General features: G+C 55.6%; 9 protein-coding genes and 2 non-coding genes across 11 annotated transcripts; 2 read left to right on the top strand and 9 right to left on the bottom strand.

Annotated features, from left to right (window-relative positions):
- Window positions 1–1121: 1121 nt before the first annotated feature.
- COL26b_002442 (uncharacterized protein) lies at window positions 1122–1992 on the top strand (the record flags this gene model as incomplete). The annotated part of the gene is made up of 2 exons (XM_053175360.1): window positions 1122–1410; window positions 1469–1992. The coding sequence occupies 2 exons, from the start codon at window positions 1122–1124 to the stop codon at window positions 1990–1992; spliced, it is 813 nt and encodes a 270-aa protein (XP_053040666.1).
- A 1569-nt stretch (window positions 1993–3561) lies between these two features.
- On the bottom strand, window positions 3562–4933 carry COL26b_002441 (uncharacterized protein; the record flags this gene model as incomplete). Its single annotated transcript, XM_053175359.1, has 2 exons — window positions 3562–4745; window positions 4795–4933. The coding sequence occupies 2 exons, from the start codon at window positions 4931–4933 to the stop codon at window positions 3562–3564; spliced, it is 1323 nt and encodes a 440-aa protein (XP_053040665.1).
- Window positions 4934–8609: 3676 nt separating this feature from the next.
- Window positions 8610–11047, bottom strand: COL26b_002440 (uncharacterized protein; the record flags this gene model as incomplete). The annotated part of the gene is made up of 5 exons (XM_053175358.1): window positions 8610–10167; window positions 10218–10413; window positions 10461–10676; window positions 10728–10902; window positions 10958–11047. The coding sequence occupies 5 exons, from the start codon at window positions 11045–11047 to the stop codon at window positions 8610–8612; spliced, it is 2235 nt and encodes a 744-aa protein (XP_053040664.1).
- A 569-nt stretch (window positions 11048–11616) lies between these two features.
- On the bottom strand, window positions 11617–12803 carry COL26b_002439 (uncharacterized protein; the record flags this gene model as incomplete). The annotated part of the gene is made up of 2 exons (XM_053175357.1): window positions 11617–12494; window positions 12560–12803. 2 exons carry the CDS (start codon window positions 12801–12803, stop codon window positions 11617–11619), a joined length of 1122 nt encoding a protein of 373 aa, XP_053040663.1.
- A 1577-nt stretch (window positions 12804–14380) lies between these two features.
- On the bottom strand, window positions 14381–14488 carry COL26b_002438. Its single transcript has one exon. It is a non-coding gene; the product is annotated as a tRNA-Met (tRNA).
- A 2386-nt stretch (window positions 14489–16874) lies between these two features.
- Window positions 16875–17273, top strand: COL26b_002437 (uncharacterized protein; the record flags this gene model as incomplete). The annotated part of the gene is made up of 2 exons (XM_053175356.1): window positions 16875–16912; window positions 16970–17273. 2 exons carry the CDS (start codon window positions 16875–16877, stop codon window positions 17271–17273), a joined length of 342 nt encoding a protein of 113 aa, XP_053040662.1.
- Window positions 17274–17319: 46 nt separating this feature from the next.
- COL26b_002436 (uncharacterized protein) lies at window positions 17320–18864 on the bottom strand (the record flags this gene model as incomplete). Its single annotated transcript, XM_053175355.1, has 1 exon — window positions 17320–18864. The coding sequence occupies one exon, from the start codon at window positions 18862–18864 to the stop codon at window positions 17320–17322; it is 1545 nt and encodes a 514-aa protein (XP_053040661.1).
- Window positions 18865–19553: 689 nt separating this feature from the next.
- On the bottom strand, window positions 19554–21050 carry COL26b_002435 (uncharacterized protein; the record flags this gene model as incomplete). The annotated part of the gene is made up of 1 exon (XM_053175354.1): window positions 19554–21050. One exon carries the CDS (start codon window positions 21048–21050, stop codon window positions 19554–19556), a length of 1497 nt encoding a protein of 498 aa, XP_053040660.1.
- A 785-nt stretch (window positions 21051–21835) lies between these two features.
- On the bottom strand, window positions 21836–21919 carry COL26b_002434. The gene has a single exon. It is a non-coding gene; the product is annotated as a tRNA-Leu (tRNA).
- A 480-nt stretch (window positions 21920–22399) lies between these two features.
- COL26b_002433 (uncharacterized protein) lies at window positions 22400–24430 on the bottom strand (the record flags this gene model as incomplete). Its single annotated transcript, XM_053175353.1, has 1 exon — window positions 22400–24430. One exon carries the CDS (start codon window positions 24428–24430, stop codon window positions 22400–22402), a length of 2031 nt encoding a protein of 676 aa, XP_053040659.1.
- A 634-nt stretch (window positions 24431–25064) lies between these two features.
- COL26b_002432 (uncharacterized protein) lies at window positions 25065–25970 on the bottom strand (the record flags this gene model as incomplete). The annotated part of the gene is made up of 1 exon (XM_053175352.1): window positions 25065–25970. One exon carries the CDS (start codon window positions 25968–25970, stop codon window positions 25065–25067), a length of 906 nt encoding a protein of 301 aa, XP_053040658.1.
- Window positions 25971–27108: the final 1138 nt, after the last annotated feature.

The following is a 27108-nucleotide window of genomic DNA, read 5'->3' as shown; positions in this document are numbered from 1 at the left end:
GTAGCGACTGCTGTTGGCGGCAGGTGCAAGGTGGCCTGGCCTGGTCGCGCAGTGGAGAGACGAGCTGATGGGTCGCTGCAGGCCGTAGGTCAGTCTCTTTGCTGGGGCAGTTGGCTGATGATGAGGGTCTTTTTGAGTCTTTTACACGTACAACGACACGCAACTTACGGTCAGCGCGTTCCTGAGCTAAAGGGAGGCCGCATGCCCGTATCTGCAGCTGCCGTCGCCCGCTAAGAAAACATGCATAACGGCTCCCGTGGCGTGTCTGCCCATCCCTTTCCTTTTTGTTGGTCTCTCTCTCAAGTCTCTCGGCTCTCCTTCACTTGAGACACAGTGCCACCCTCTCCAAACATGAGAACCCTCATCAGGAGTCGACGAAGCCTCGCACCGCTCTCCTCCGGGCCATTAACAACCCTGGGCGGTCTGTCCACCCATCCGGTGCGGACCATTCATAGGCTCTGACGCAGACGGCCTCAAGCCGGGGTCATCGTGGCGGGCCCTGTCGGTCAAGCTCCTCCAACTGGCTGCTGTCCAGGCAAATAAAATTAAAAGGAGGATCCTTCCGAATCGGTACGCCATATCTCGCCCAGCCCGCACAAGACATCCTCGTCGCCCATTGAACCGTGCTGCCCTCGTCTAACCCTCGTCTTTTTCCCTCTGCCTCCCCCCCCGGTTTGCGACCAGCATTGCTCCTCCTGCCCCAGTTCTCGCGACTCGTCCTCTCACTCTTCCCACTTTCCTCTCTCCACTTCATCTCCATTCTTTTTGCGCCGTCCCTCGTTCGCTTTGCACTGCACTTTCTCCCGCATTCCCCTTCGCAACCACACCCGTCGCGTGCTTTTTAGGTGGTCTACGCCCCTCCAGTCACTCTTTGACCCTCCTTCACGATCACCTCACGCCAGAGTACTCGCCTCCTTCTCTCGCTCCGTCGATACTCTCGTCGTCGTCGTCGTCGTCCGCCTGTCGATATCGCTCATTCATACCGACTCGCGATCCGCCAACAAGACTTACAGTCGTTATTTTGCAATATTCGGGTGCCTCTCTAACCCTAAACGTGTCCGAACAAACCGACCGATTCGATCCGATCGTCATCTACCGTCAACTTTGCACATTCCGCCGCAATGCATTTCCGTTCGCTCGCCTCCGTGGCCCTCGTGGCCTTCACTGCCCAGGCCTTCGCCCAAGAAAAGGTCTTCAAGCGCAGCGTTATCACCCCCCTCTCAAGAGATTTCGGCATCATGCGCCGTGCCGACAGCGCCTACCAGCCCGCCGATGAGGTCTGCTCCAAGGGTGGAAACACTTGCGCCGAGGCTTGCGGTACCGGATATGAGCAGTGCAAGTCCACCGACTCTGCCGTCCACTGCTACAACCCCGCCGCTGGCGAGACCTGCTGCTCTACCAACAGCGGAAGTGAGTCTACCGTCGCAACGTCACGTTTTGCGCATCGTCACTAACACGAAAAACCCAGACTCCTGCCTGTCCTCCTTCTACTGCACGCACGACACCGGCGCCGAAACCTTCTGCTGCGCCAACGGCATGAACCTCGGTGACTGCGCTGCCAAGCACGGCGTCACTGGCGCCCTCACCTCCGATGTCCCGGTCCCCACCACCACCTCAACCTCCCAGGCCCCCACGACCAGCTCTGTGGCCCCGACCCCGACCACGACCTCCAAGCCTGCGCCCACCACCTCTTCCTCCGTTGTCGTCGCGACCACCCCGTCGACGACCTCTTCTCCCTCATCATCCGCCGCCCCCAGCACCACCGAGGTCGTCGCTCTTACTACCAGCGTCGCCCCCAGCGTTGGCTTCACCTCTGCCTTCACCGCCGCCAACTCCACCCTGGCCTCCACAACTCGCGGTGTGAGCACAAGGGTCAGCGCGACCCCATCCGCCTCCACCGGTGCGGCGCCTGACCAGAACGCCGGCGCTAGCAACGCCCCCGCTGGCGTGGCCGTCCTCCTTGGTGCCGCCTTCGTTGCTGCCCTGCTGTAATAATCCACAACTGACCCAACTGGAAGCCCCCGGTCAGGCCATCGCCATCCCTGAAGTTTATCGCCAGGGGGTTGCTGATGATGCCTGACCAGGCGTACGCCATGAAGTCACGAGTATAATGATACCACAAAAAAGCAGCGAGCGGCGGCGTTGGGAGGCAACGGGATTACCACCGTGCTCTGTTGGAATGTTGATGTTATCCAGTCGCCTTTTTTTTTTCACGATTCCCCACTGAAGAGATGTCCGGAGCGGCTTGATGAACCATTTTGATTGCGATTTGTTTTTTTGAACACACGAGAGAAGATTTTGGAAAAAGAGACGATGATGTAAAGAGACGGGCTTGGAGACCTCACTTGGATCAGCGACTTTATATCCACTGTAACTTTTGTACGTTTTTGCATTTTTGCCGTACCTACCTACTACGATTCCCCCTTTGGACCGAGACTGCGGAACTGTATACTCCCAGCTCGTCCACAACCAGTATCATAAACCTTAATTCCGTCTGGAAAACAAATAACATCACGACATTGCACGCAATCATTCTCTTGACTCATTAGTGACACCTCTGTAAATGGTCGCGCCAAAGCAAAGCGAGCCTCACGCCCGCCGACTGGAACGTCGCAACCCTCCCGCACCGATCCATGTCTGTCGGCCAAATCTCCCGGACCGATTCCCATCGGCGGTCTCGGCATTGGCTGGACCCGGTGGAAGTTAAGAAAGCCGTCCCCCGGCGCCCGAAAGGTAGGTCGCGGGGCGGGGTCACGGAACAAGCGGGGCCGAAAACCCAACCCTCCCCGGATCCAGAACACTGGACGCGTCTGTCTGCCTTGCGCCCAAACCCGAACCGAACCGAACCACACCGCATCTGTCTCTGTCTCTGCCCTACCAGAGTGTCCACCGTGGCGCCGTGTTGGTTGCAACGTTCCGGGGCCCCCCCTTCTGCTCCTCTCCACCGGGGCGTCGTGTGGCTTGCCGACTGCTCACTCCGCCGACGTCATGTCTCGCTCTCTCTCGTCCCCAGCTCGCGCTCCCTTTTGGATTCCCATTTTTTAAGGTGTCTCACCGGCTGGCATTCCCGAAATCACGGCAGGGATGGAATGGAATGGCCAACCAGCGTGCCAGCCAACCAACACATCTCACTCAAGACTGCTAGGTAGTCTGTGTGTTTGCGCTCCTTCTCGGCGTAAGCCTCGTCATCTTTGGTTTCGGTCAGCAACTTCCGAGTCCGGGAGATTGGCCTGATTGTCGGCCCGCGTGCAATTATGCCTTGGACAATCAACACACGACGTTCGGACGAACACGTCAGGTCACCCGATTCGTGTGAGCGACAGGCACCTTTGGGTTTGCGGGTTCTTCATCCAATCGTATTATCAAATAAGTCATTTCGTCTTTTATTAGCGCCTGCTTGTCCGGATGAAACAGATTACAGAAACCGGGTATCATGATGCTCGTCTCTCCCACAGCCCTTGTGCGAGATTCCAGGTTATCCCTTCAGGTTACCTTTCCCATCTATCTAGTGAAAATCCTCCTATGCAAAAACAGAAAAAACCGTCCATGGCGTCGCCAAGCTTACAGTCCCTCATTCCAAGGCCGCCAGAACTGGTTGCGGAAGGTGGGCATGCACTTGACCATCTCGGGCGGCTGATCCTGCCAAGGGATGTTGACGGACTCGCCCATGTGCTCGATTGCGACCCATGAATTCGCAAAACCTCGTTCCTCCTTGATCAACCTTCCGTCTTGGATATTGTACGCCAGACTGACGCTTGGCACAACGGCAATCTTGCCGTGGCCAAGATTCCACAGGTCTTTGCACAAGAGCGTCGGCTCGCCGGTGTGGCATTCACCCGGGTACGACCTTCTGAAGTCGAGCTTTTTGGCGAGGAATGGTTCGCCAGTCATGGCAACGCCTCCGTTCCAGCAGGCGAAGACCTGCAGAGGCTTGCGGCTGAGATAGCGGTCCTGAGAGTAAGGCTCGTTCCAGAACATATTGGCCACGTCGCTCCACTGCTCTCCCTTGGGCGTCCTGTCCGGAATAGGCAAAAACGTGTCACCGTTGATGCCTCGAGAAATCCAGGAGTCGTAAAAGGACGGCTCTCCATTGTGCGGCGCGAATCGCAGGAAGTGGTAGTCCATGGCGCACGTCATGTCGGCGCCTTGGGTCTGCTTCTGGTACGCAAGTTCCAAGATGTCCTCCGTGCAGGCGGCCACGTCGTTGAGGAAGACGATGGTTGCTTTCGAGTCGTAACGATCGGCTTCGGCCATCATGGGCTCGAGGGCTAGGTTTCGAAGCTTGGCCAGCTTGCCAATGCGGTCCCCGCTGTGGGAGTCGATGCTGCTCGTTTGCAGATAGTACGCAATCCCGACCTTGTCGAGGTGCGCCTTCAGGCGGTAGAGAGTCTCGTAAGTGCCATCGGTCGAGATACCTTCCACGATGGAGATTGCGCAGTTTTCGGGCCCGATGATGTCGACAGCTTCAAGAACAGCTCCAATGAGCTGTGGAAGCAGATCTACGACCTGGCGCAGGTCGAGAGCGAAGAAAAAGTGACGCTTGCTCGTGTTGTCGACCGGCTTCAGAACGCCGTAGCGCGTGATGTTCGGTGCGGGGCAGGCAACAATCGGGTAGCCGCCGTTCTTAGGGTCCATGATGGCCTTCACATATCGGCCTGCGTCGTCTGCTTTACTCGGGTCTCCCTCGCTGAGCGCTGGTTGCACCCAGCCTGGTGATGAAGCATTCATCCAGCTGCCACCATATTCTACACACGAATTAGCACCTCGACCGCGGGACGAGGTTGGCAAACTCACGCTCTGCTGTCCACGGTGTGACAAAGTACGACACCAGTGGCTGATGGAAGAGAAGGAAGAAGCCCGTGATTAGGATGAAGACGACTACGGCGATGAAGGGCGTCTTCAGCCGTCGAGGCTGGTGGAAGTTGGCGAGCATGCCGAGGTCGTTACACCAGTTGTCTGGTACTATACAGAGTTATCGTTTATATACTAGGTCGTCGAGTGCAGGTCGAGGAAGATGTAGGCGAGGCCGACTTCGGGAAGTCGGGACGTACAATAGGGTAGAAGGAAAAGAAGAAGAAAAAGCGAGAGAAAACCGACGAGGCCGTCAGCTCTGGATGTTCATGCAAGACGGCTCCGTCGTGCAGTGGAACGTAGGAGTTAAAGATGCTAAGGGTCGCCAGAAGGATCGTGGAAGGGGAGCTAGAAGCGGGGACTGGGAGCTCATATCACTTTCGGGTGGCACCGAGAGAGTATGGGTATGGGAAAGCTCAGGCCTCGATCTGTCCCTGCTGCTTGGTTTGAGGCGCGAAATCCCGAGATGCGCTGCAGGAAGAATGTGGCATAAGGTAGGACGAGACAAGGCAGGAGACGACGGAAAAAGGTTATGGTTCCACGAGGCGGGCAGGCGTCGGGGTCAGCCCAGGCAAGGCGAGGTGTAGAAGAAGTAACACAGTAGCCGGGCACGAGCGGCGGTAGGAACTGTGTGCCTGAATGACCAACCGGTGCTCTTCCCTCAGTAGGTGTTTCTGTGCAATTGGATGTTTGGGAGACGGGATGGAGCCCCGAGCGATGTGAGGCGCAGCATCCAATTGGAAAGGGCAAGGGGAGGAGGAAGAGGAGGAGGAGAGATGGATGAGGAGAGAGTTTATCTCAGAAAGGAGGCGGTGGACGGAGGACGTGTCCGCTGAGTCCACACCGCGGTCGTAGGTAGGTATGGATAGGTAAGGTATGTAGACAAGGGCAGTGTAGGACAAAAGCTAGAGACGAAAAGGCAACACAAGGTAGTCAACCAGACAGTAAGGAAAGCCAAGGTCTTGAGGTCTCAGAGATGTTGACGCAGACGGGGTGGTGGGCGGGCTACGGATACATAACGAGGTAGGCAGGCCAGGCAGACAGCTTAGTTAGGTTCTTGCCCACGCACAGAGAGTCGCGGCCGACGTAAGGACAACCCAGCAAAGAGTAGAAAGAAGCTGGGGAAAACAATTTGCATGTTTTGTTCTGGGTCAAAATTGGCAGGTTCCGCCATGCTAAAGTATGGTAGGTACAGCATGTAGCATTACCGTAGGCAGGTGGGAAACGGGAAGCGGGATGGGCTGGGCTGGCCTTACCCGGAACCGGTAGGGGACTTGTGTGCACATCGCACTATGCGACCCTCGCAGCAGCAGCCTCCACCTCACGTCCACGTCCACATCCACGTCCACGTCCCCAGGGCGCGGCGGACCCAGTTCCGGGTGGCTGCAAATTTGATAATCACCTGTTGCGTGTCCACTGCGATTCCTTCGCCCACTTACAGTTCCAGTTTTTATTGAAAAAGTTCCTCCTTGCTTGCTTGGCTGGCCAGCTCATTCTCTCTGCTTCCGTGCAGACAGAGTACAGACACAGAGTACAGCAGGAAGGACTCAATGTGCTGCTCATCACGCGGCATGCCTCAACCACCCTCTTGTGTTACGGCTGACGGGGGCCCGCTTTGTTCTGTCTGCTGTTACAATGCCTCGGGTGGAAACATGTGGCAGCAGAGCAGCAGGCAGAGAAGTTGAGATGAGAAGAGGCAAGGCGTGCAGTACACGGTTCTTTACACGGTGGCTAACATGTGCTGAGTTCCACGTTCTGTCAGGGCATGTTTCACCTTGTCCTTCACTTACTCGCAGCCGCCAAAACATGCCCCCTCCAGCCGTCACTGGCAGTCATCAGCCTTTTGAATCTTTTGCCGATAAAAATACCTAGCAGGTGTCTGGCTAGGTACCAGGCAACTCCGGATAGCGAGTGCCGATCATCATGGCTCAGTGCCGCCGTTGCAACCTTGGGAAATAGCACACAACGTGGCTGACAGCATGTCGTTGCAACCTCTCAGCCTCCTTCTACCACTGGCACACTCTGTAGTAAGTAAGTACATGCTGCTTCCTCCCGCTGCCTGCGCGCACCATCGAGGTCCAGGGAACAAGCACGGAAAGTGTTTCGTCCGTCTCGACAGGTCTCAGACATGCTGCTTGCTGCCCACCGTGAGTTCGAAATCGAAATAACAACAGAAAACCAAATCATAAGAGTCAACCCAATAAAAGATCGGATGGGCACCTCCCACTCGGCCGGCCAAACGCAATTGTTTCTGTCTGTCCGTGCCTGCGGCGGTATCCGTACAGCGTGCTGCGGCACGGCGACGCACTGAGGTTCTGAATGACACCCCCTGCAGCCCTCCAGCCTCTAATGAACCAATGGGCCATCTCACTGCCAGAGAACCGCCCCTTTAGCCGGCGCACGCTCGCCCGATTCTGCTCACAGGGTCGTCGTGAGTGGCTCGTCGAAATCTACCTTAGATTGCCCGGTACACACAAGCTGGGCGTCTCCCGCAACCCTGGGCAGTCTCGGCGATCCTCTTCTATGGTTCTTTGCTATTGAATTCAATGCAAATTTCGCCCGACTTCGTCTAACCCATTCAAGTACCTCACATACAGCACCAACTCTCTTCCAGATGCTCTCCATCTCCAGACGACGCGCACTCACACCTCACCGCCGAGAGCCAAGGAAACTCTGTCCTTGTGTGTGTTTGACTTTGGGGGAAAAGTTCAGACCGCCCCAAAACATCCATCTCAGTAATAGCCCCCGCGCGATGAAGCAGATTCGCTGACAGCAAAGAAAGGCTGAGGAGGTGCTGCTTGCGCAGCCGGTACTCGACTATTCCCTGCCCTCAATGCTACCTGGCCCCACGCTTCCCTCCCAACCGGGCGTGCGGCAAGGTCCAGCCACAGGGCGTGACGACGATCTCCTCGTCCACGCTTTTTTTTTTTTCTTTTCTTGTGACGAACTCACAGCGTGGGCTTTCCACCTCACCTCTTCACCGGCATGCTCCATGTCCACCATTCGGCTTGACTTGCTGCGCAGCCATGCCCCCTCATATCGGCGAACAATGTTCCAGACTGTAAAACTTGACGGCTTGGCGTTCGATTGCTCTGGGCAGTCGGCTCGAAAGACAATCGTCGCTGCAACCTTTTCTTGCGCCGGGCGAAACGACGGGTTGAAGTGACGTCTGTCAGATGATCGGTGCCATTCCGTCCCGTGCGATAGGGTGCTCCCGGGCGGCAGTCGACCTGAATTAATTCCCGAAAATAATGGTGCCGCCCCCGTGCATATACGCCAAGCACTCGAACCATTGAAGGCTGGCCTCGAGTCTAGCAGGTAGGCCGGCGTGCCACCATTGCTTCCATCAGTCATCGTGAAGCCATACGTAAGCTTCTCCAAGTCGAGGGCCACTCAGATGGAAGAAACATTGCAGAGGCACAGCCCACGGGCCTGAATCGTTGGCAGGAGGGCCAGCGGTTCCCCATCGCGGGAAACAGGACTGGAGCTCGACGCGCGGACACCGGCATCTCCACACCCAGCGACGAACGCCCCCTGACTCGCCGTCCCGATCAAGCAGAGCTCCCTAATCGGGCAACTTAGGGGAATTCGTCTGCCTGGAATACGGGATCCGCAACCAACTGTCTACTATGCAGTAGTTTCAAACTTTGAATCTCTTCGCTGCGAGGAACACAATCCTTCGAGCATGGGAACATGCATCCCCCATTGGTAACTCGCATGAAGAGCTTTACAACTGTCCAGGCATCGCTGTCTAGTCTCTACGAACTAAGCAGTCTCGTCACCCTCTTTGCAACTCCGTCCTCGAACTGCGTCACCCCGCCGTCCAGGACCGTCAGGTTCCCGGCCTTCAACCTGTATACCGCTCGTCGCCTGGAGACAGCTTCATCCTCATCGTCTTCCTCGCTCTCCGAGTCTTCAATCAGCCCCTCAACTGCACCCCGCATGAACCACCGGTCATGGCTGACGAGAATGACCGCCCCCTCCCAGTCCCTCAGTGACTCACGCAAGGCCGTGACCGTCTCATAGTCGAGATGGGTAGTTACTTCGTCGAGAATAAGACAGTGCGGCCGTCGCCAGAGAATACGAGCAAGCTCGCAACGCACGAGCTGGCCGCCAGACAGCTTCCTGACTGGGATGTCGGACGCAACTCTACCGGGCAACCCAAGACTGCCAAGGATCCCACGGAGCTGTCCTTCGTCCAGCTCTCCATCAACATCCTTCGTTAGTAGCGAAAGAGCCGTCAGTGAAACGTCGTCTCGGCCCATTTGTTGCAATCCTTCGACGGCATGTTGAGAGTAATATCCCAGCTTCAGCCGCGGATGGGTTGTTATCATTCCGGACGAAGGCTTAATCTCATCAACGAGGAGCTTCACCAAGGTCGATTTGCCAGCCCCGTTGAGCCCGAGGATGCCCACTCGGTCACCCTTGTGAACGGACAGGTTGACATCCTGCAATACGGCAGGTGTCTGTATCTTTCCTCTCGCCTTGGCCGAGTAACGAAACGTCACGTTCTCCATCGATATCAGCGGGCCGGGAAACCGCAGATCTGGAGGCTCGGGCAGGTCAATAAAAATCGGCCGCTCGTCTTGCGGTATATCGATCTCGGCTCGAGCAGTCAGGTGGTACCCCTCGAGGTCACGATTGAGCTTGAATCTGCCGCCCTTTGCGCTGACCTGGAGACCCCAGCGGTCGTCAAGCTTCTTTTGACGAGACTTGGCTTGGCGTAGCTTGTTCTGGTCATCATTCGCCTTCCCTGCTTTGATGTTGTTCGTAATGCTCTGCTGTATATGAGCCTTCTGCTTGTCCTGGGCGTCCTTCATCTTGGTCAACCACAGCTTGCGCTCCGACTGCGACGCCTCATATGTGGGAAGATCGCCATGAAAATACGTCAACCCCTTGTCCTTGAGAATGAGGAGATCGGTGCAAAGCGTAATGAAGTCTCGGTCATGAGACACGAGGATAAGAGTTGGAGCATCGTCGTCATCTTGCAGAGACTCGAGGTACTTGTGTAACCAGATGATTCCCAAAAGGTCAAGAAAGTTGGTAGGCTCGTCGAGTATCAGGATGTCGGTTTCCTGGAGAAGTGAAACTGAGAGTGCTGTCCGCATCTTCCATCCACCGGATAGACTTGACACGGGCTTGGACATGTACGCCTCTGAGAAACCGAGACCCGTCAAGATTCGCTTGGCTTTCGATTCGGTTTCGGCAACTTTGGATGGCTCAACCTGCAATTGAAGGTCTGCAAGCATGTCCAGCGCCTCTTGCGTCTCATACTTCAGAACCTCGGCGGATATGTCGCTTTGCGGTTGATCCAGCCTAGGTCCATGTCAGTGTTCACGATTTCCAATAACCGGGGGACTACCTACAAGATCTGCGACTCCGCGACAGTCTTCTCGAAAGCCTTTAGTTGTTTTCGAGCTGCCAGTCCTCTATCACCACTTCGCAACCTGGCATTCTTATCGAACTGGAAGAGGCGCTTCTGGTTATTCTCATGGCGAAGGGCACGAACCGCTCGGACCGTCGCGTATGGATCGGTGCTGTTGATGCCATCGGACAAGGCTTCTATCATTTAGTTTGCTAGAGTCGCAAAGGAACTTGGCCATGCATACCTCTTATATCCTGTTCAACATCTGATCGAGCGGTTGCCTTCTCGATGACATGCTCCAAGACGCTGCAACTCTGACTGAGCTGCTCTGATCCAATCGAGGCATCGCTTGGCCGGATATCCGTGTCAGTATTGCTGGCATCTGTCTGCTGAAGAATGGATATCCGAGTGTCCTCGGGGATACCGGGAATCAGCTTCTCGGAAATGGCCTTGAGCAGCGCTAGGTGCGAGGGTCAGTGTTGATCTTGGGATGCGGACATGCTAAACTCACTCGACTTGCCAGACCCATTCCTGCCAATGAGTGCATATCTTTGCCCGGCCTTGATATGCAGCTTGGTATCAACGAGAATCTCGCTTCCCTCGCTCCTCGCCTTGGACTTGCCTTTGGCGCCGGGTTTGGTACCCGAACCTGAAGTGACGGTGATGTGGAGACCGTCTACCTCCAACTGCAGGAGATTGATCAGCTGCGAAAGCTGTATTTCTTCACAAATGAGGGGATACCTCGCGATGGTCCGTGTTCTGTATATTGAACCGCGTTTGCTTGCTGGTGCAGAGGATCGTGGCCACTGATTCGGAGGCGATGGACGTCATTGCTGCGGTACAAGTCGAAAGAAGGATCTGGGCAATGGCGATCAATGGGCAAATCAAAAACAAAAACAAGCCAGTTGCAGACCAGTCACGCAGAGGAAGAGAAAGATGAAGCCGTCCACAATGGAACCACGGCTGCGGATGGTGCAGGACTCTCTCTAGATTTTATTGATTATATCGTCGGCCAGGGTCGAGGCTGTTTATCTTTCAGCCTCCCCTCCGTTGCCGACGGAAGTAAGTTGAGAGCCGGAGGTGCTCGATCGCCTCTCAATGGCGTCGTCGCACTTGTCGCTCCAGCACTAGCTAACGTCTAGACGGTACGTACTCCCGTGGCATGCAGATTGCAGATTGCAGTTGCGCTTCAGGGCTGCGCTCCGTGATGTGAGTCACGCCGAAGACAGCCGTCCCCGACCCTCTTTCCCGGGCGCCCATTCGGCGCTTTCCTCCCCGTCTCGGAGGTGTCGCAGCTGCCGGGGTGACTCAATTCATCTAAGTCACCGCTTGGCGAACCGTCGTCTCTGCTTCAGTTTGATGCCCGTCGTGACGGGCGCATTAGTTCTGAAGCGCTGTGCTCAGAACAGGGGAAGTGAGTCTATGAAGGTCTTGGTGTCCTTGGCATAGACCGACTCCGCGTCCGCAATCTCATGGATCTTCAACTCCTTCTTCGCCCACTTCCTCGCCGCGCCGTACTTCCCAGCTCGTGACGCGGCATACGCAGCATATTTGTACGCCTTGCTGAGGTAGTCCACCAGGCCGACCTCCTCCACAAGCTTCACCAGCTTCTCCGCATAAGGCGACACGTCTCCTCCAAATGAGTCGCTCCCAAGCTCCCGCTCAATCAACCCCATCAACCTCTTCATCTCCACTCTCTTCAAATCGTCGGCAGCTCCTGCGCCCTCGTCCCTCGCCGAGCAAGACTGGCAACTGCATTCGAATCCCCACTGCGCAAGCCTAGCCCTCCTCGCCTCCGTCGTCTCCGTGAGCGGCGCATACGTGACCGTCACCTCCTCGTCGGCCGCGATGTCTCTTCCGGCCCAGATGATCCTCCTCCCGTCGACGGACACGCTTGCAGAGTTCGGCGTGCACGCGTGGTTGAGCTTCGCGATGCGCGGAAAGATGCCGATAGTCCCGCCAGCCATCGTGAACCCGTTCGTCCGGAAAATGAGCGCCTCCCGGCTGAACGCCGCGTCGTCCATCTCGCGGTGCTCCGGGCACGACAGATACGCCGCCCGCGCCGTCGCGTTGAGCGTCTCAAAGGCCCTGTCGACGGCCGTCGCGATCGCATCGAAGGCAAACCCCTGCCCGCTCACCAGACTCCCCGGGTCGACCGTGAAGAGCGGCGTCTCGTCGATGATGCGCGTGCCCTTGGGAATCTTGCGCCGTGCAAAGATGCCGAGGCCCTTACCTGGCGAGGGGCGAACCTCCCACAGCCCATCTTCTGATTTGAGATCTTTGTGTGAAATTGTCAGCGGGGGTGTGTTCATCTCAAGTGAGTTTAGACAGCAATGCGCTCACTTGTTCCATATCGGACGCGAATCTCCTCGGAATCGCCCAGTCCATCCGGCACGGCCCCGTCGGCGAGGGGGAAGTCGCCGCCTGTGTCGAGAACTCCCAAATGGCTCTGCTCGTGACATGAATCCGAGTCGCAGACACGATCGCGAACCTGCGCGTCACCTTCGCTGCCGTCATAACCGAAAATCGGGCTTGGTTGCTGCGAGACCGCGAGCCATAGCCAAAGTAGTACACGGGACGATCTCATGTTTTCCGGGCCGTGTATGTCTCTAAACTCCGCAGTTCAGACGAAAAATCGTGTGGTGTCTTAGGTTCTCATTGCTTCTTTCAGACTTGAGTAAATATTTCCGCGGGAAGAGGTTTTGGAAATATTCTAGCCATGTGGCTGCAATTCTGACAAACACAGCTAGCTACTCGTACCTACAAAGAGGCTGGCCCGGCTAGCCGGGGGCCGCTCGAAACGGATCTGCTGTCACAGGATCGTGTCAACGCGCCGTGGCGTTCCCCACGCGACAGGCATCTTTGGGGTTGTAGGTCGCCTGGATGCGGAACAATGCCAGACCGGCGGCTCCCATGGCAGAGGTAAATTGGATGATATGTGCAGAATGGACCGGCGATTGCCCTCCATATTCTCCCAAATGCTACCCTCTGTCGTGAACTTCGGGTGGCGATCGCCGCTAATTGGGGTGGCATTCTACCGCCATTCCCGTAAAGGGGGCGCTGATTATTTGGGGGCTCAGGGGCGTTTCGTTTCGAATGACTTGGCCCTCGTCTGGTCGGCAGTCTGGCCCGCGATCCAACATCACCTGGTATGGTGTCCATTCACATTTTCGTAGTGATCATGCCGGTTCGGGACGCCGCACTTTGAGAAATTGAAATGAGAATGCCTTTGAGGCGTCATTTCTGGAGTTGATGTCGTTGTTCTCAACCTGCTAAGTAATGAATGAATGAGTGTGTTCGAGACATTTACCGTTACAATCAAACGATCCCGATCCTTTTGTAATTCAAGATATCATTGTCAACAAGTCCCTTGTTATCAAAAGTCCCTCAGTCCCGGATTCATTCGCCGGCTCCGCTAAGGGATCTCCACCGATCGGGTCCCGCGCCGGACTTGGGGTTCCGCCTTCAGCCCCGCAATCCGGATGGCTCCCGAGAGTACCCATCATTCAGCCTGCACCTCCTCCTTTGTTGCAGTCGCTGGGCCACTGTCTTGGGGATGGGGCTTTTCTCTCGGGAACCTTCTCATGTCTGTCCTGGGACCAAGAAATGCCGTGTAATCAGCGCAAGGAGCACGATGTCGCCAAGCCGCCCATGACGAACCCGGCATTAGAAATTCCAGATTGTTTCGACTCCTCTGAGAGTCCAGGGCCTGCAAGAATAGGAATTATGGGCATGTTCATGGTATTATACCATACAGTGAAGACCTGATTTAAGTTGAGTTCGCCGTCAGATTGGTAGTCGAGGTTTGTGTTGCCGACGCTGCAGACCGCGAGACCTCCAAACCATATTTGACTTGGAGGCCAGTGAACATGGATTGTGACCGATTTAACTCGCCTATTGTGAGTAACGGAAAGCCTTGCGCACATATCGCCTGTCGAGATGTTCAATTGATATGACGATGTTTTGGGACTTCGGTGACGGTTGAGGATGGATTACGTATGGACTCAAGATGCCTAGAAACATGTAGATTTTCGACCATGAACACTTCCACATGAGGATGATTTGTGTCCCCCTGGCTGCTTTCCTGCAATGATTTGATAAAAAAGAAAGCATTGAAAAGTAAAATCATCAAAAAGAATTAAGGGGACAAAAAGGAAAAGAAATTGTCTCCGGCCAGACTCGAACTGACGACCTTCAGCTACCTCATACTATCTAAGAGTACCATCTAAGAAGACCATGAGACTGATGCTCTACCGACTAAGCTACAGAGACTTGTGTCATTGATTGTTGCTGGAAGACATGATCAGATCAGTATATGAAAGGTTGGAATGTGAGTCAAGCGAGGCCTTGATAGATAGACAGATCTCAGGGTAGCCTGATTCAAGGTTCACTTGATCTGTGGTTCGACCCGACGCGTGTGTGTTTGCCACCCATTTGGTAACGCGTCTTATCCAGGTTACATCTAGTGACTTGGTCGTATTAAATAATCTTTAACGACAAGGAGTTCGATTCCAGATCATTTCTGTTGACCGCATATTCGAAGGCCATCATAAGCCTTTCTTGATATCAAATGAAAGTGAATCAGCTTGAAATTTATAACATGTCGACGAACACGGTGTAATCAAGGCGAATGCCTAAAGCAATGAGTTGACGGCCGATAAATGAGTCGGAAATTCTCAAGATACAACGTGGGAGGCGGGCAAGTTTCCAAGATTTCTCATCGGCTCGTCACAGAAGTCGCTTTATCAAATTCATAACTCCTTGTTGTGCTTTCCTATTCTGCATGACATTGGTCTTGAAGGGCCCAAATCTCTAGCATTCCTTTTAGCATTCATCTCATTCGCTCTTTCAAGCGATCTCCGAAAGGAACAGGTTGATGATCATTACAGAAATTTGAGTAGGCAATCGAATGTTGATTACTGACTGAATCTCGCAGAGAGCTGATATCCAGGACCGCGAAGCTGATTCTCACGTCACGAGAGTGGTTGCAATCAAATAAACAAGTAGCCAGGGGTCCAAACGAGATCGAGTCAGGAATGCTGTGTATGAAAACGAGAGCTAGTTTGGGGCGATAGAAACGTGCTCATTTCAACTATTGTTGGTAGGTTTGTTAAACCTTCGCTTCGCGTTCGTTGCGAACAGACACGAAGTCACTAGCAACAAGACGTACGCTCGCTCCAGTAAGACTTCATCCGAAGTGGACCATACTTCATCGCAGGGGAGACAGAGAATCCAGATACTAGGTTTTAAATGTGGTCCGATAGGAGCCGCTGGCCAAGTTTATGGAAAGGCTTTGGGGTCGTATCATTCATGGCTCAAGATAAATAGCCATTCGACGTGCAAGTTCGCAAAGCCCAGCACGCCCGCGCGTGGGAAGACACTTCTTTGATAAGGACAGAAAATTTATTGGCAAGTATCAATTGCTTCAAGGAAGTTCACGCTGATCGTGCCGTTGGTGCAGAGCAAGATGGGACCTTCACGGCCAAGTCTTGCCTCTGCATCGTTTTAACCCGACAACAGGCCTAGAACTCACCCCTCAAGTCGTTAAGCTCTAGAGAAAACACAGAAGTCCGCACATAGACTCAAGAGGCTCGGCGGGTTCGATATTAAGACTTCTATAATTAAACGAGGCCAACCGACAAACAAGCTTGTCTTGGCACTCCATTGCTCTTACACTCAATTCGCAACTCAGTCGTCATCCTCCACGAACCACTCGGCTCTTCTCCAGATCCCACACCGCCATGGCACCGCCGCATCTGCCATCTTTAAAGAACACGCCAAAAAGAGAGTTGGTTGCATGAGCGAGTTCTTTTATTCTTTTGTGGAGTCCCGCACGCCATCTCAAGTTTCAAAGTTACCGCCCCCTTTACCCCTAAACCCTGAAACCCCCCCAACCCAACTACCGCGGCCGTCTGCCCTCTTTTATTTTTCTGTCTGTCTCTTTCTCGGAAACCTGAGACGTCGCCCTAGCCAACAGACAACACCCATCTGCCAAGTCCACGTCAGCCCGAACGTCATTCCCATGAAGCTGCACGAGCCACACGAGATCAAAATCTGGCATTGTTCGTCTGAGGTTGACCGTCGGGATGTGGGCGACACACAGGAACTCCCTGCCTTGCGTCGACTGGTACGGCCGGCGGCTCCGTGTTGCTGGTTATCGCGAGGGAGCCCTTCGAGGCAAGCAAGGCCGGCCCAGCGACTTTGGACTCCCCTCCCAAAATTGATGCCGTCGCTGGTCGCCGTTGCCATTGAGCTTACGCGGACTGAGCAGACATGAGACGACCAGGGATGCTCTCTCCCCCTCCTTTGCAACGTTCTCAGCCCTTTTTCGGCCGTCAACAACGCCACTGCAGTGCTTTATTCGGGATGCCTGGATACCAGGAGGACCAGTGAGAGGAAGGCGGACGCGAGTCAAATCCACTTTAGACCACACGATGGGATGACAGGGCTGTCAAATTGAGCCGGTTGATCATGAACGTGCGGCCGGCTCGGCATTGCTTGTATAAAGATCTGCGGCTCTTCTCTGACCAACACCATCTGCCCTTCACCAGCAGCTTTACACTCTCTCTACAGCTCCATCCATCCACCTCTCCGACTTGTTCAAATCAAAGATACCCAAGCAGAGCTTCAAACATCACACCCGAAATCCGTATTCAAAATGAAGTTCATCATCTCCTACATCATGCTCGCTCTCTGGTAAGTTTAAGCCTTTCACCACAGTAATGCGAGCATGTATCTAACGAAAGTTCATAGCTTCGGCCTCGGCCTCGCACAACAAGGCACCATCCAATGCCAGTGCAAAGCAACCCTCAGCACGTCTGTCATCAGGACCGGCGGCCGCCAGCTCTGCAGCCAGCGCGGCGGCATCCTCAGCGAGGACAACGAGCTCTGCACCAAACTGCCGGCGAGGTTCACCGACAGGGACTGCCAGACTCTGGGAGACTCTTTCTTTGCTAGCTGCGGGTCTGCCCGTTCCGAGCTGAAGAGGGGAATCTACAAGCGCGAGGTCGTGCCTCTCTCCTCGAGGCCGATTGTGAGGAGACTGTCCAACTTCTAAAAGTACAAAATGTTCATGACGGATACCACCACACTTCTTGCTCTTTCTAGATTTTAAACCACTTCTCTAGCGCAACATTCAATTCATCAACATCAACTTGCGCACCTTCTTCCACTGCCCAAGCAATGAATCCGTCTGGCCGAATCAATAAAGCACGGATTCCGCGCCTATCCTCCACGTCTGCTCCGATGTAGTCGAGCCTCTTCTCGTACTTCTCTGTGACCAAATCCTTCAGCGTGCCGTCGTCTTCAAAGTCGATGAGCATTCCCCGGCCCTGCACCATCTTGGGCCCCAATCTCGTGCCGTCCTTGAATGTAAAGTCCGGGGCGCTTCGCCCTGCGGCCGGATGCACGTCGCTGCCGAGATCATACCGCTGCGAAAGGCCCCAGACCCGGTCGATGAAATGATTGGCGCCGTCGTCGGTGGCGATCAGGTCGCGGACGAGCTTCTGGACGGCGTACCCGGTCTCGTTCGGCTGCAGCGCCGCAACCTGCGACCGATTCCACTCGAGGACGAACTCTCCAATCGGATATCTCTCCTTCTCATACGTATCAATCAACTCAAAGTTGGCCTTGCCGTCAGGGCTTTGCTGCTCTTGTCGGACCGAGGCAGCCAGCTTCCATCCCAGGTTCATAGCGTCGCCCAGCCCGCAGTTCATGCCCTGGCCCCCGAGAGGGGGGTGTATGTGCGCCGCATCCCCGGCGAGGAGCACCCTCCCCCTGCGGTACGTCGTCACCTGCTTGCTCCGGTCCGTGAACGGCGTCGCGAGATGGATCTTGGTCATCCGCACGTCGTCAGGCTTGCCCGTGACGCGGTTCAGGATGTCCTGCAGCCGCTCCAGCGAGTGCTCCGCCTTCTGCCCCGCGCCGCCGTCAAAGTCCATCAGGTACACCATGTCGGGCTTCCTGAAGATGTACATGCCGTGCCGCGTGGGCACGAACCCCGGCACCAGCCTGTCGGGATGATCCAGGTCGCAGTGGACGACGTACCCGGTAAAAGTCGCTTCCGTCCCGGGGAACTCGAACCCTGCCGCCTTGCGGATCGCGCTCCGGCCGCCGTCGCATCCGACGAGCCACCGCCCGCGGAAGTTCTGCCCTTCTTCTCCCGCCTCCACCGTGATCCCGCTCTGCGTCTCCTCGACGATCCTGTTGAAACCATGACCCCTGAGGATCGTGACGCCCAGGCTCTCCGCCCGCTCGGTGAGGACAGCCTCAATGCGGTCGATCGTAATGGGGCCTGGCATCAGCGATGGGCCCGGGAGGCGGTACTTCCAGCGATTCAGGTCGAGCTGGTTTAGGTTCAGAGGGATGCCTGCGAAATGGCCGCCGAACTGCATCCCGGGCCCTTTCGGGGGTTTGTGGGGCCGGTTGGTGAGGTCGTAGAGCTCGCCGAGGAGGTCGCGGCGGTAGAGCAGCTCAATGGAGGGGAGGTGGAGACCCCGGAAGCCGACGGGGTTGCTTTTCCACTCGGACTCGGGCTTGGCGTCCCGTTCGAGGATGAGGACGGATGCGCCTGCTAGGGCTACTTCGCATGCCAAGAGAAGGCCAACTGGGCCCGCGCCGGCAACAATGACATCGTAAAGCTGGGTCATTTCTTCAGTTGTGAACCGGCTGTTATGAGAAAAGAGAGGCAATGTCGGCAAGATTGAAGACGTTGAAATGAAACCAGCGTTTGGTGTCGTGGATTAGAAGAGTATTTATACAAGACATCACTGAACTTGACTCTGGCATCTGAGGCATTGAAATCGGGCCCGAGTCTCCTTTGATGACAGGAACCTTGGTTGAAAGCCACACCTCTCGGTCCCGACTTCGTGTCGCTGCGTACACATGTTCTTCGTGTCTGTCACTGGGCTGGGCTTTGTGGCGCACTAGCATGGAATGGTCTCATTCACATTCGGGGTAATTCGGGCATTCCGTACCTCAGAAAAGTCCAACAAGTAAGATTCACTGGCAAGTTCGCCCGAAGTGCGGGAAAAGGTTGGGCTGTTGACTGAAACATGCATCAACAGGCAGAAGCTTTCGCATCCTGCTGCGGCGTCCCGTCCTAGCCGCTCGCTCTTCCGACTATCCGTCCCGTTCGGGCGCCGAGTACGCCGCTGTGAACTTGGACGGAGCCATCTCTCCACCGATCCGACTCAACTTTGAATGTAATCGTCGGTATATTTGGTTCTCTGGGATTGATAGTTGTTTTCATCATCCGTGATAGGTGCGTTCAATCATTATTGCATGTTTCTAGCCCGTCTCTTCTCCGCCTGTATTTCTGTTGCCCACAATATCCGCCTCACAATATGGATCGATCGGCGAGAATGCTGAACAGCGGATGCTTCACCTTGGTGACCGCCATCCAACCGTCCTCTGGTATTTCGACGATGGTCCCGTCAATGCAGACCTTGCGCCAGCGAGGATCGCTTTCCCCGATCGTCACCCTGATCTCCTCCGCATCCTCGTAGCCGACGTAGTCTTCCTGCTCCCCATCCTTCCATTTCATGCCCACGTGCGAGCCCTGCTTATAAGCAGCCATCATGATCTCCATCGTCTTCTCCGCTCCCACGGCGCCAAAGTGAACCAGCTTCAACCGGCCTTGCAACGGCCCGCTGCCGGGCGAGATCGTAAACGTCTTCTCCAGGTTTGACACCATCGCCGCCAGCGCATAGCTGTACTTTTCCCTCGGCAGCACCTTCAGCGCAGCGCCGTCCGGGCTTCGAACCTCGACCTTGGCGGTGTACGCATGGCTCTCCTTGAGCAGCTCCTGCGCTACCATGCCGAAGCGCTTGTCTCCATGCTTGCGATACTCAGGCGTGTCGCTCTCCCAGACCAGCTGGGCGTGAAAGCCGTAGCTGGCTACGAGGGCTCCAAAAAGGTGGTCAACACCATCATTGCGGAGGATGACATCCTCAGGCTTCTCGGCGTCAGGTTCCGGAGTGTATGTCACCAACCGGGCGCCGGGGGAGAAAGAGGCACGGAAGCTGGGGAGCGGGGCGGCCGTGCCGAAGAAGAGCGTGCGGAGGCCGAGCACCATGTGCGACGGCCCGTTCTCGGTGTAGAGAGGCTTGTGGGATGAGTGGAAGTTGGAGTTTCCGGTGCCGAGGGGCAGCACGGCGATGGTCGGAAGAGCAGTCGGCGTCTCCGTTTCTTCGCATCCGTTGAGCAAGTCGACAACGCCACCATCGCCACTCATCAGAACAATCAATTCGGTCTTGGTAGTAGAAGAACCCGGCTGATTTTGCGTCCTTGAAGCCCAGTTGTCTTTTGCAAAGTTGCGAACGCTGTCGGCGTCTTTGGTAATAAGAACGTTGAACCTGTCAGACAAGCCATTGCTTTGCGATGACATGCCGCCTGGTGCTTTTTGATCCGCGAGAATGACCAGAGGCTGGACCACATTGTCCCAGAATTTCGGAGCATGGCCCAGGCCGGACTTTGTAGAAACGATGAAGTGAACATCGTGGCGGCTTGGTTGAGGATTGAGGTGGTCGGGGAATTGCGAGAGTAGGAGGCCGTCAGTGAGCTCTGGGGGCAGGTCGCCGGCGACAAAGAAGATATCCAGCTGATACGGAAATTCCTTGGCTTCAGCGTCCTCTCTCAGTGCGCAGATGATGGGACCCGAGCTGAGGTGAGGATTCGCCGGGATGATGAAGACAATCTCCTCCGGGCGTACGGATTCACTGCCGCGCTGGGATGTGAAGCTCAGCTTGCCATCGACGAAGGTGGCATCGAGGGCTCGGCGGGGTACCAGCCCGTGGTCGCGGGGCTCGAAACCCAGAGGCTCTGCAACATCCATCGTGCTATGGGGAGGCAGTGGATGACTCTTTCTGGCCTCTGCTGTCCAACAAGATTCCTGTCTCCAATTTAGTTGATTGCAGTTGTGGATGGCAAGTTATCGCCGGCAGGTTGAGAGTAGAGATCGGGACCTAGGTAGCTCCCAGGCAGCCACTCGAGACAGTACAAAGACCGTCAGCCCGTTCAGGCAGGTGCCGGTATCTCTGGTATCCCTGGGACCCGGAGCAATGTCTCGGTGTGAGGTCGAAAAATAAGCCGGCTGCGCTGGAAGCCCTAGTGGTAAGGTAAGGTACCTCCGATGTCCAATTCCGAGCGAACGAACAGGAAGCCGCAGCGAGAGTGGGAATTGTAAGCAGGCATGCAGCCCAAAGGTCCGGTTGCGCGGCATGTGCCTGTCAAGTGTGTCATCCGCCCGCTGATTGCGTTATTTCTGGCAGACCCGACCCTGGTGTTTGTAGTGAGTCGCCCGCTGCAGCGGCTGCCCAGGCGGGGTAGATCTCGCAATCTTGCCCGTTATCTTGGGTCCCTAAGCCGCTGGAATCTGTGCCCGTCAGCGGCCAGCGTCGCCGAACCAATCGCAGTCACGGCACCCGACGCCCGCAGCGAGTCACAACAGGCCGCCTCAGCACCAGACATGGCCCGCCAGAACAAAAAACCGGCCGTCCACAACGCACCTTCACAAAACAGCACACAATTGCGTGCAACTCCAGAAAACATGGCGGACAGGAGCCAAAACAAAAAACCAACGACATTGACCATCGAAACAAAAGTATATAGGTGCCAAAATGATGGGAGCGGGGTTCGAACCCGCGCACTCTCTCGAGTAACAGAACTTAAGTCTGTCGCCTTAGACCACTCGGCCATCCCACCTCTTCAATCTGAATTGGGGTATGTTGGCGCTGGATTGCGGACTATGCGGCGCGCGCCATTTTTGGTTGCGCAGCTTACCCATGCGGGTCGCGAGGGGCGAGGGGAGGGGCGAAGCCGATGCCAAAAGCCCACCCTCACGCAGCCTGGTGGGGGACCGCTGCGAACCGAAGAGTCTCGCCAAGTTCTGAGAAAGGAAATCTGTTGACCTTGTCCGTTGGCGCCGGAGCTTGCTTGGTTGAGGGGCGCCGAACGAGAATGGCATCTCGACATGGCTATCGAGCTTAGGGTCAGCGTCTCCAGTCTTGTCAACTTCGAAGGCTCCAGCAGTGACGGAAATGACGCAGGGTCAGGGCAGGGCAAGCGGGTGAGAGGTTTACCTCGCAATTTAAAATTCTGCTTCAACTCTGGTATTCTGTTCTGCCTCCAAAAGTATCGACTTAAACAACCCCAGCTTCTTCTTTTCGCTTTCGTCCATCACACTCACTGCCCCTTGGCTCGCGTCATCGGGCCCCAGTTCTCTCTCGGGTTCATCTGGTATCTGACCAACTTCTTTCCCTGTGTGCGCTTACCCAGCTGCGCGAGCTTCTCGTCAAACACGAGCGTCCTCCGCAGCTCCTCCTGCGAGGCCGCCTTCTCCTCGCCCTTCTCCGCCGCCTTCGCCGTTTCCTCCGTGCTGTCCTGCATCTCGACGTCCGTCTTGTCTCCTTCCTCAGTCACCTCAGCCTTCTTAGCCTCAGTCGTGGTGGCTTCTTCAGTCTCCTTGATTTCGTCGGTCGACTTGGCATCGCCGTTCTTCTCGGCCTTGTTCAGGCCCAGCAGCGTGTATGCCGGCATCTGCGAGTTGATCTTGTCGGTGCGGACGGGGGCCTTCTGGCGAACCCACTCCCGCATGATGAACCAGATAGCCTCCCATGGCGCGTCCGTCTTGACGCTGCCAGGCCGGCAATGGCTGCGCGTGACACGGTAACCGAGGTGCCTCAGTGCGCCCCTGAAGACATCATCAGGAGGCTGCTGTGTGTTGAGCGTGCCAGCCAGCTTGCTGGGCATGACAAAGAAGGGGTAGTGGTCGATCCTCGCAAGCTCTTTGTCCTTGGGATCAACCGCTTCCGCGGGCTCCGGGCCAGGGATGTACTCCTCGAGGGCCGTCTGGAGCATGCCCTCTATTCTCGTGGTCGTCTGATAAACACTCTTGTCGACCGTGGGAATGAGATCGAGAATGCGCTCAATGAATTCCGCATTGTGCAATGGGCCGCCGTACATCGGTCCGGCAATATGCTGTGCCGAGCCGCAGTGCTGGCAGTGTGAGTCCGTCGGAGGACCTTGAGACAGGCCATGCTTGTAAAAGTATCCATCCTTCTTCTTGGGGTACGGGCGAGTCCGCACCATAGGCTGCGTCTCCCATGCCGAGCAGCCAGGGCAGTTGTACACAATCATCGTCTTGCCTCCCTGGTAGTTGACCGCGTCCTTGGACTTGCGGACCTTGACGAAAATGCGGCAGTAAAAGTCGATGGACAGCGACAGCTGGGGCTCGATGGTCAGACCGTACTTGGCCGCCGCGGTCGTCAACGCGTGAATGATGATGCGCAGACCAACTTCGTGAGAGTGAAGACCCTTGATGGGGACACCACCGTACAACGAGAAGCTCTTCTCGGCGTAGCAGTGGCCGGCCCAGTGGCTGGCATCGGTGCAGGTGACGCAGAGCAGACCGCCGTCGTCCCTGACTGCCTGCACGGCAGCGTCGATGAACGGGGCAGCAGTTCCGTAAGGGTCGAGATCGATGACATCGTACTTGTTCTCCTTGCTGGGGTTGCCGAAGCGGTCGCGCTTGGAGAGGTCGTCCGCGATGCGCCTGTACATGTGGGCGATGGCATCGTCGTGGTTCGCCTGGATCTTGTCGTCCAGCCCGTTGTGCTTCGCATTCAGCTTGATCGACTCGACAGCGGACTTTGTCAAGTCGTTGGCCGTGACGGACGTCACGAACGGTAATTCATGCGAGTAGCGCAGCGCACGTAGTCCAGAGGCCGACAGGGCATCGAGGATGGTGAACTTGGGGGCCTTCTTCTCGGGAGCGGACTTGTCTTCGGCGTCCTGAGGCTCGGTCGCGCCCGGGGGTGCGATCTCCTCCGTCTCGGCCTTAGCATCGTTAGCAGCGCCGCTTTCTGTTTGCGCACTCTGCGCTTCGCCGTTCGTCGTCTCCGCCGGCTTGCCGTCGTCCGTTACCTGAACCTTGGCCGGCCTGTCGCCGCCGTCGTCTCCTGCGGCGCGCCGCCTCTTCTTCTCCTTGCGCTTGGAAGCCGGCTGTGCCGCGCGACGCTCGACCACTTCCTCGCCATAAGCTCTGATGGCCAAAACTGAAAGGTCGCGGTTGAATTGCTGGATCGGGTTGTAGAAAACCTGCTGCTTCCCTTGCTTTCCCGCGGCCTCAGCAGGGACCAAGATGGTGGCTTTGCCCTCCTTCACGCCCTTGAACTCCTTGCCATCGTAAGTGATGACGGGGTCTTCCGCGCCCATCTTTTCAATTTTCGGGTCCTCGCCGGCTTGGGTGCTGCACCGTCTGGCTGAAGGAAAGCTGCCCCTCAAAATGAGACGAGTATGAGATGCGACAGAGCAATCCGTGCGACGCAATAGACCGGATGTCCTCAATGGGAGCGGTTGTCGTAGTAGCCGGCTCGCAGCGCGTGTGCCTTGGCGAATACCTCCTCGTATATACGGAATCAACATGCAGACATGTAATGCGATTGAGCGTTCACAATTTTTGGGTCGGCTTTGCTTTGATCTGTCACTGAAGTCAAAGGTACTACAGGTCTGCGAGAGAAATTTCAGTGGGTCCATGTATTCTGCCGAAGGCGGTGAGTCATTCGGTGACAAACTGCACCGAGGAATCTTGCCAACAGCAACTAACTTCAACTCAACTCCAGCCATACCGTAAGTTCTCTCATTATCGTGACTCCTCTGCCACTATTACGAATTCCAACCCAGACGTTGGTTATCCTCTCACTAAGATATATGGCCACTTTTTGTTGCCTCCAAAAAAGCACGAACACTCATTGACATCCCCCGTTCCTTCCCGTGCATAACTGAAGCTCATCGATAATGCAAGTTTCTAACAGAATGCTCCCTCTCAAATGTAACTGCGATTTCTTTTCTACTTCTCCTTAACCTTGTCTCCGGCTCCAGCATTGGCTGCCGAGGCTGATGCAGAAACCCTGGAGGCAATCACTGAGCCGCGGCCGGTATTGCCTGGTGCCTGTCCCGGTGTGCCAGGCTGACCCTCTTTCTGGCCCTTCTCAGGAGCCCGTTGACCGCTTTGAAGAACTGAGCTCGGGGTATACACCGCTGGAATATTGGCTTGAATTGTTTGTTTGGCCTCCCAGTAGAGATCGAAACACTGGACGAGGGCCTGATCAACTGTCATGTCTTCGGGGACAACACCAGTGTCGAGAACCTTCTTGATGTGGTCCTCAACTTCGCTAAACTCCGCCTGGTCGGAGCGGTAGCGGTCGGGCAGGCCACTGTTGTGCAGAAGGGCGAGAATGCCAGCATTGATAGTGTTGCTCGCGGCAATGATGGTGATCGGTGTACCATTTTTGAAGGACATGGAGCCGATGGCGGTGAGGACAGCGCCCAAGATGATTTGCAAGATGTATCCGAACCAGCGGATGGTGCTCATGCCGTGATAGAAGTAGAAGTACTTGGTACGGTGCCAGATAACGTCTCGGTACAGACCGCTGGGAATGCCCTTGGGCGGGTAGTACCAGCAGGTGGGATGGAGGGCGACGTGGCCTTCAGTGTCTTTGACGCCACCGATGCCATGAGCGAAGATGGCCCACTCTGATGGAGTGAGAAAGCGGTACCTGATGCGGCGATGCTTAGGCTTCTTGGGCGGAGCGTTAGTCTGAGGCTGGAAGAAGCCCGTGAGCGTGTCGAAAGCTCCCTTATCCTCTTCTTCCTTGGCGGCCGACTTCTCAGCGTCGTTCTCGGCCTGAATCTCCATCTCCTCCTCTCGCTCGGACTCGATGCCGTCAAGTTGCAGAGGGGGAAGCTCTCTCATGGTTGCTATCGGGACAGCACGCTGTAAACGAGTGATGTGTGTGTTTGTAGGGAGAGTCGTTGTCTGTGATAAAAGCTGTTAGTGGCTTGACAGCTCTCGGCAATGTGTAGACTTACCCGTATAGACCAAAAAGTATCAGCGAATGAGGCAAGTCTTTGAAGTATTGTCGATGATGAAGGGAGAAGACGACGAGAGAGACGATGGTCGAGGACGACGAAGAGGGACGACGTAAACACATGTCTGGCAGGTACGTCCGGGCACGATGCCTCAACGGAGGCGAGAACGATTCGTGGTTTTGAAAAGCAAGCGCACATGTGTCGGCAAGATCACTTTTATAGCAGAAGGTGTCCAGCATTCTTTCCTCAAAGCAAGTAACTTCCGCGGCACCACCTGCGAATTATGTGAGGCAGCAGCTACCTTCCGTTCGCAATCAACGAAGAGTCACTTGCAATAAAGTGACGGGTGTAGCTAGGTAACTAGACCATCCGGTATCAAGGGACCACAGTATGGGAAAGATCCCGTCTCTCCAAGAAAGACTCTCGAGACCTCTCCTGCCGGTTGGCGCAACCCAACTGCTGAAGGCCTCACGGCTTTGCTCCTTCTTGCCATTTCCGTCAAGAACGGCACCTACTACCGGGGGGTCTTGAACGACACCCGTGGCTTGCGTAAATGACGCCGTTGCTCCATGACCAGACAAGCACATGGCGTTACAAGTTTGGGCGTAATTGGTTTTTTTTATGAAAAGAAAAAAAAAGCATACTGTTGCAAGGAGAATCTTAGATGCATCAGCCAACACACCGTTCACTTCACATCATTAATCGTACCTACGTAGACGGAACTATTATGTTGGAAAGAGCACTTAGAGAGCTCTGTAGACCTGGCCTCCGTATTCCACATCTCTCCGGACTGAAAGGCATCCCTGGGTAACTTTATTTTCAAAGCCTGCTGCGTCGCTTACACGCTTGCCATCCTCGAGGACATAAGCCCCAGATTTGAAGCGCAGCTCAGTGACATCAACAAGTCGTTAAGTTGACCTAGAGGCTGCTGAAAGCTCTTGGTGTATCGGATAAAGGAGCCGAATGACTTTCTCAAGGAGAACATTAGAAACGAGTCTCCTCGCCTTCTTTTGACGGAGGAC

This window comes from Colletotrichum chrysophilum (genome assembly GCF_026319265.1).
Source record: "Colletotrichum chrysophilum strain AFK26 chromosome Unknown scaffold_12, whole genome shotgun sequence".
Taxonomy (NCBI): domain Eukaryota; kingdom Fungi; phylum Ascomycota; class Sordariomycetes; order Glomerellales; family Glomerellaceae; genus Colletotrichum; species Colletotrichum chrysophilum.
The sequence above is the reverse complement of the archived record's forward strand: the minus strand, read 5'-3'. Positions and strand labels throughout refer to the sequence as shown.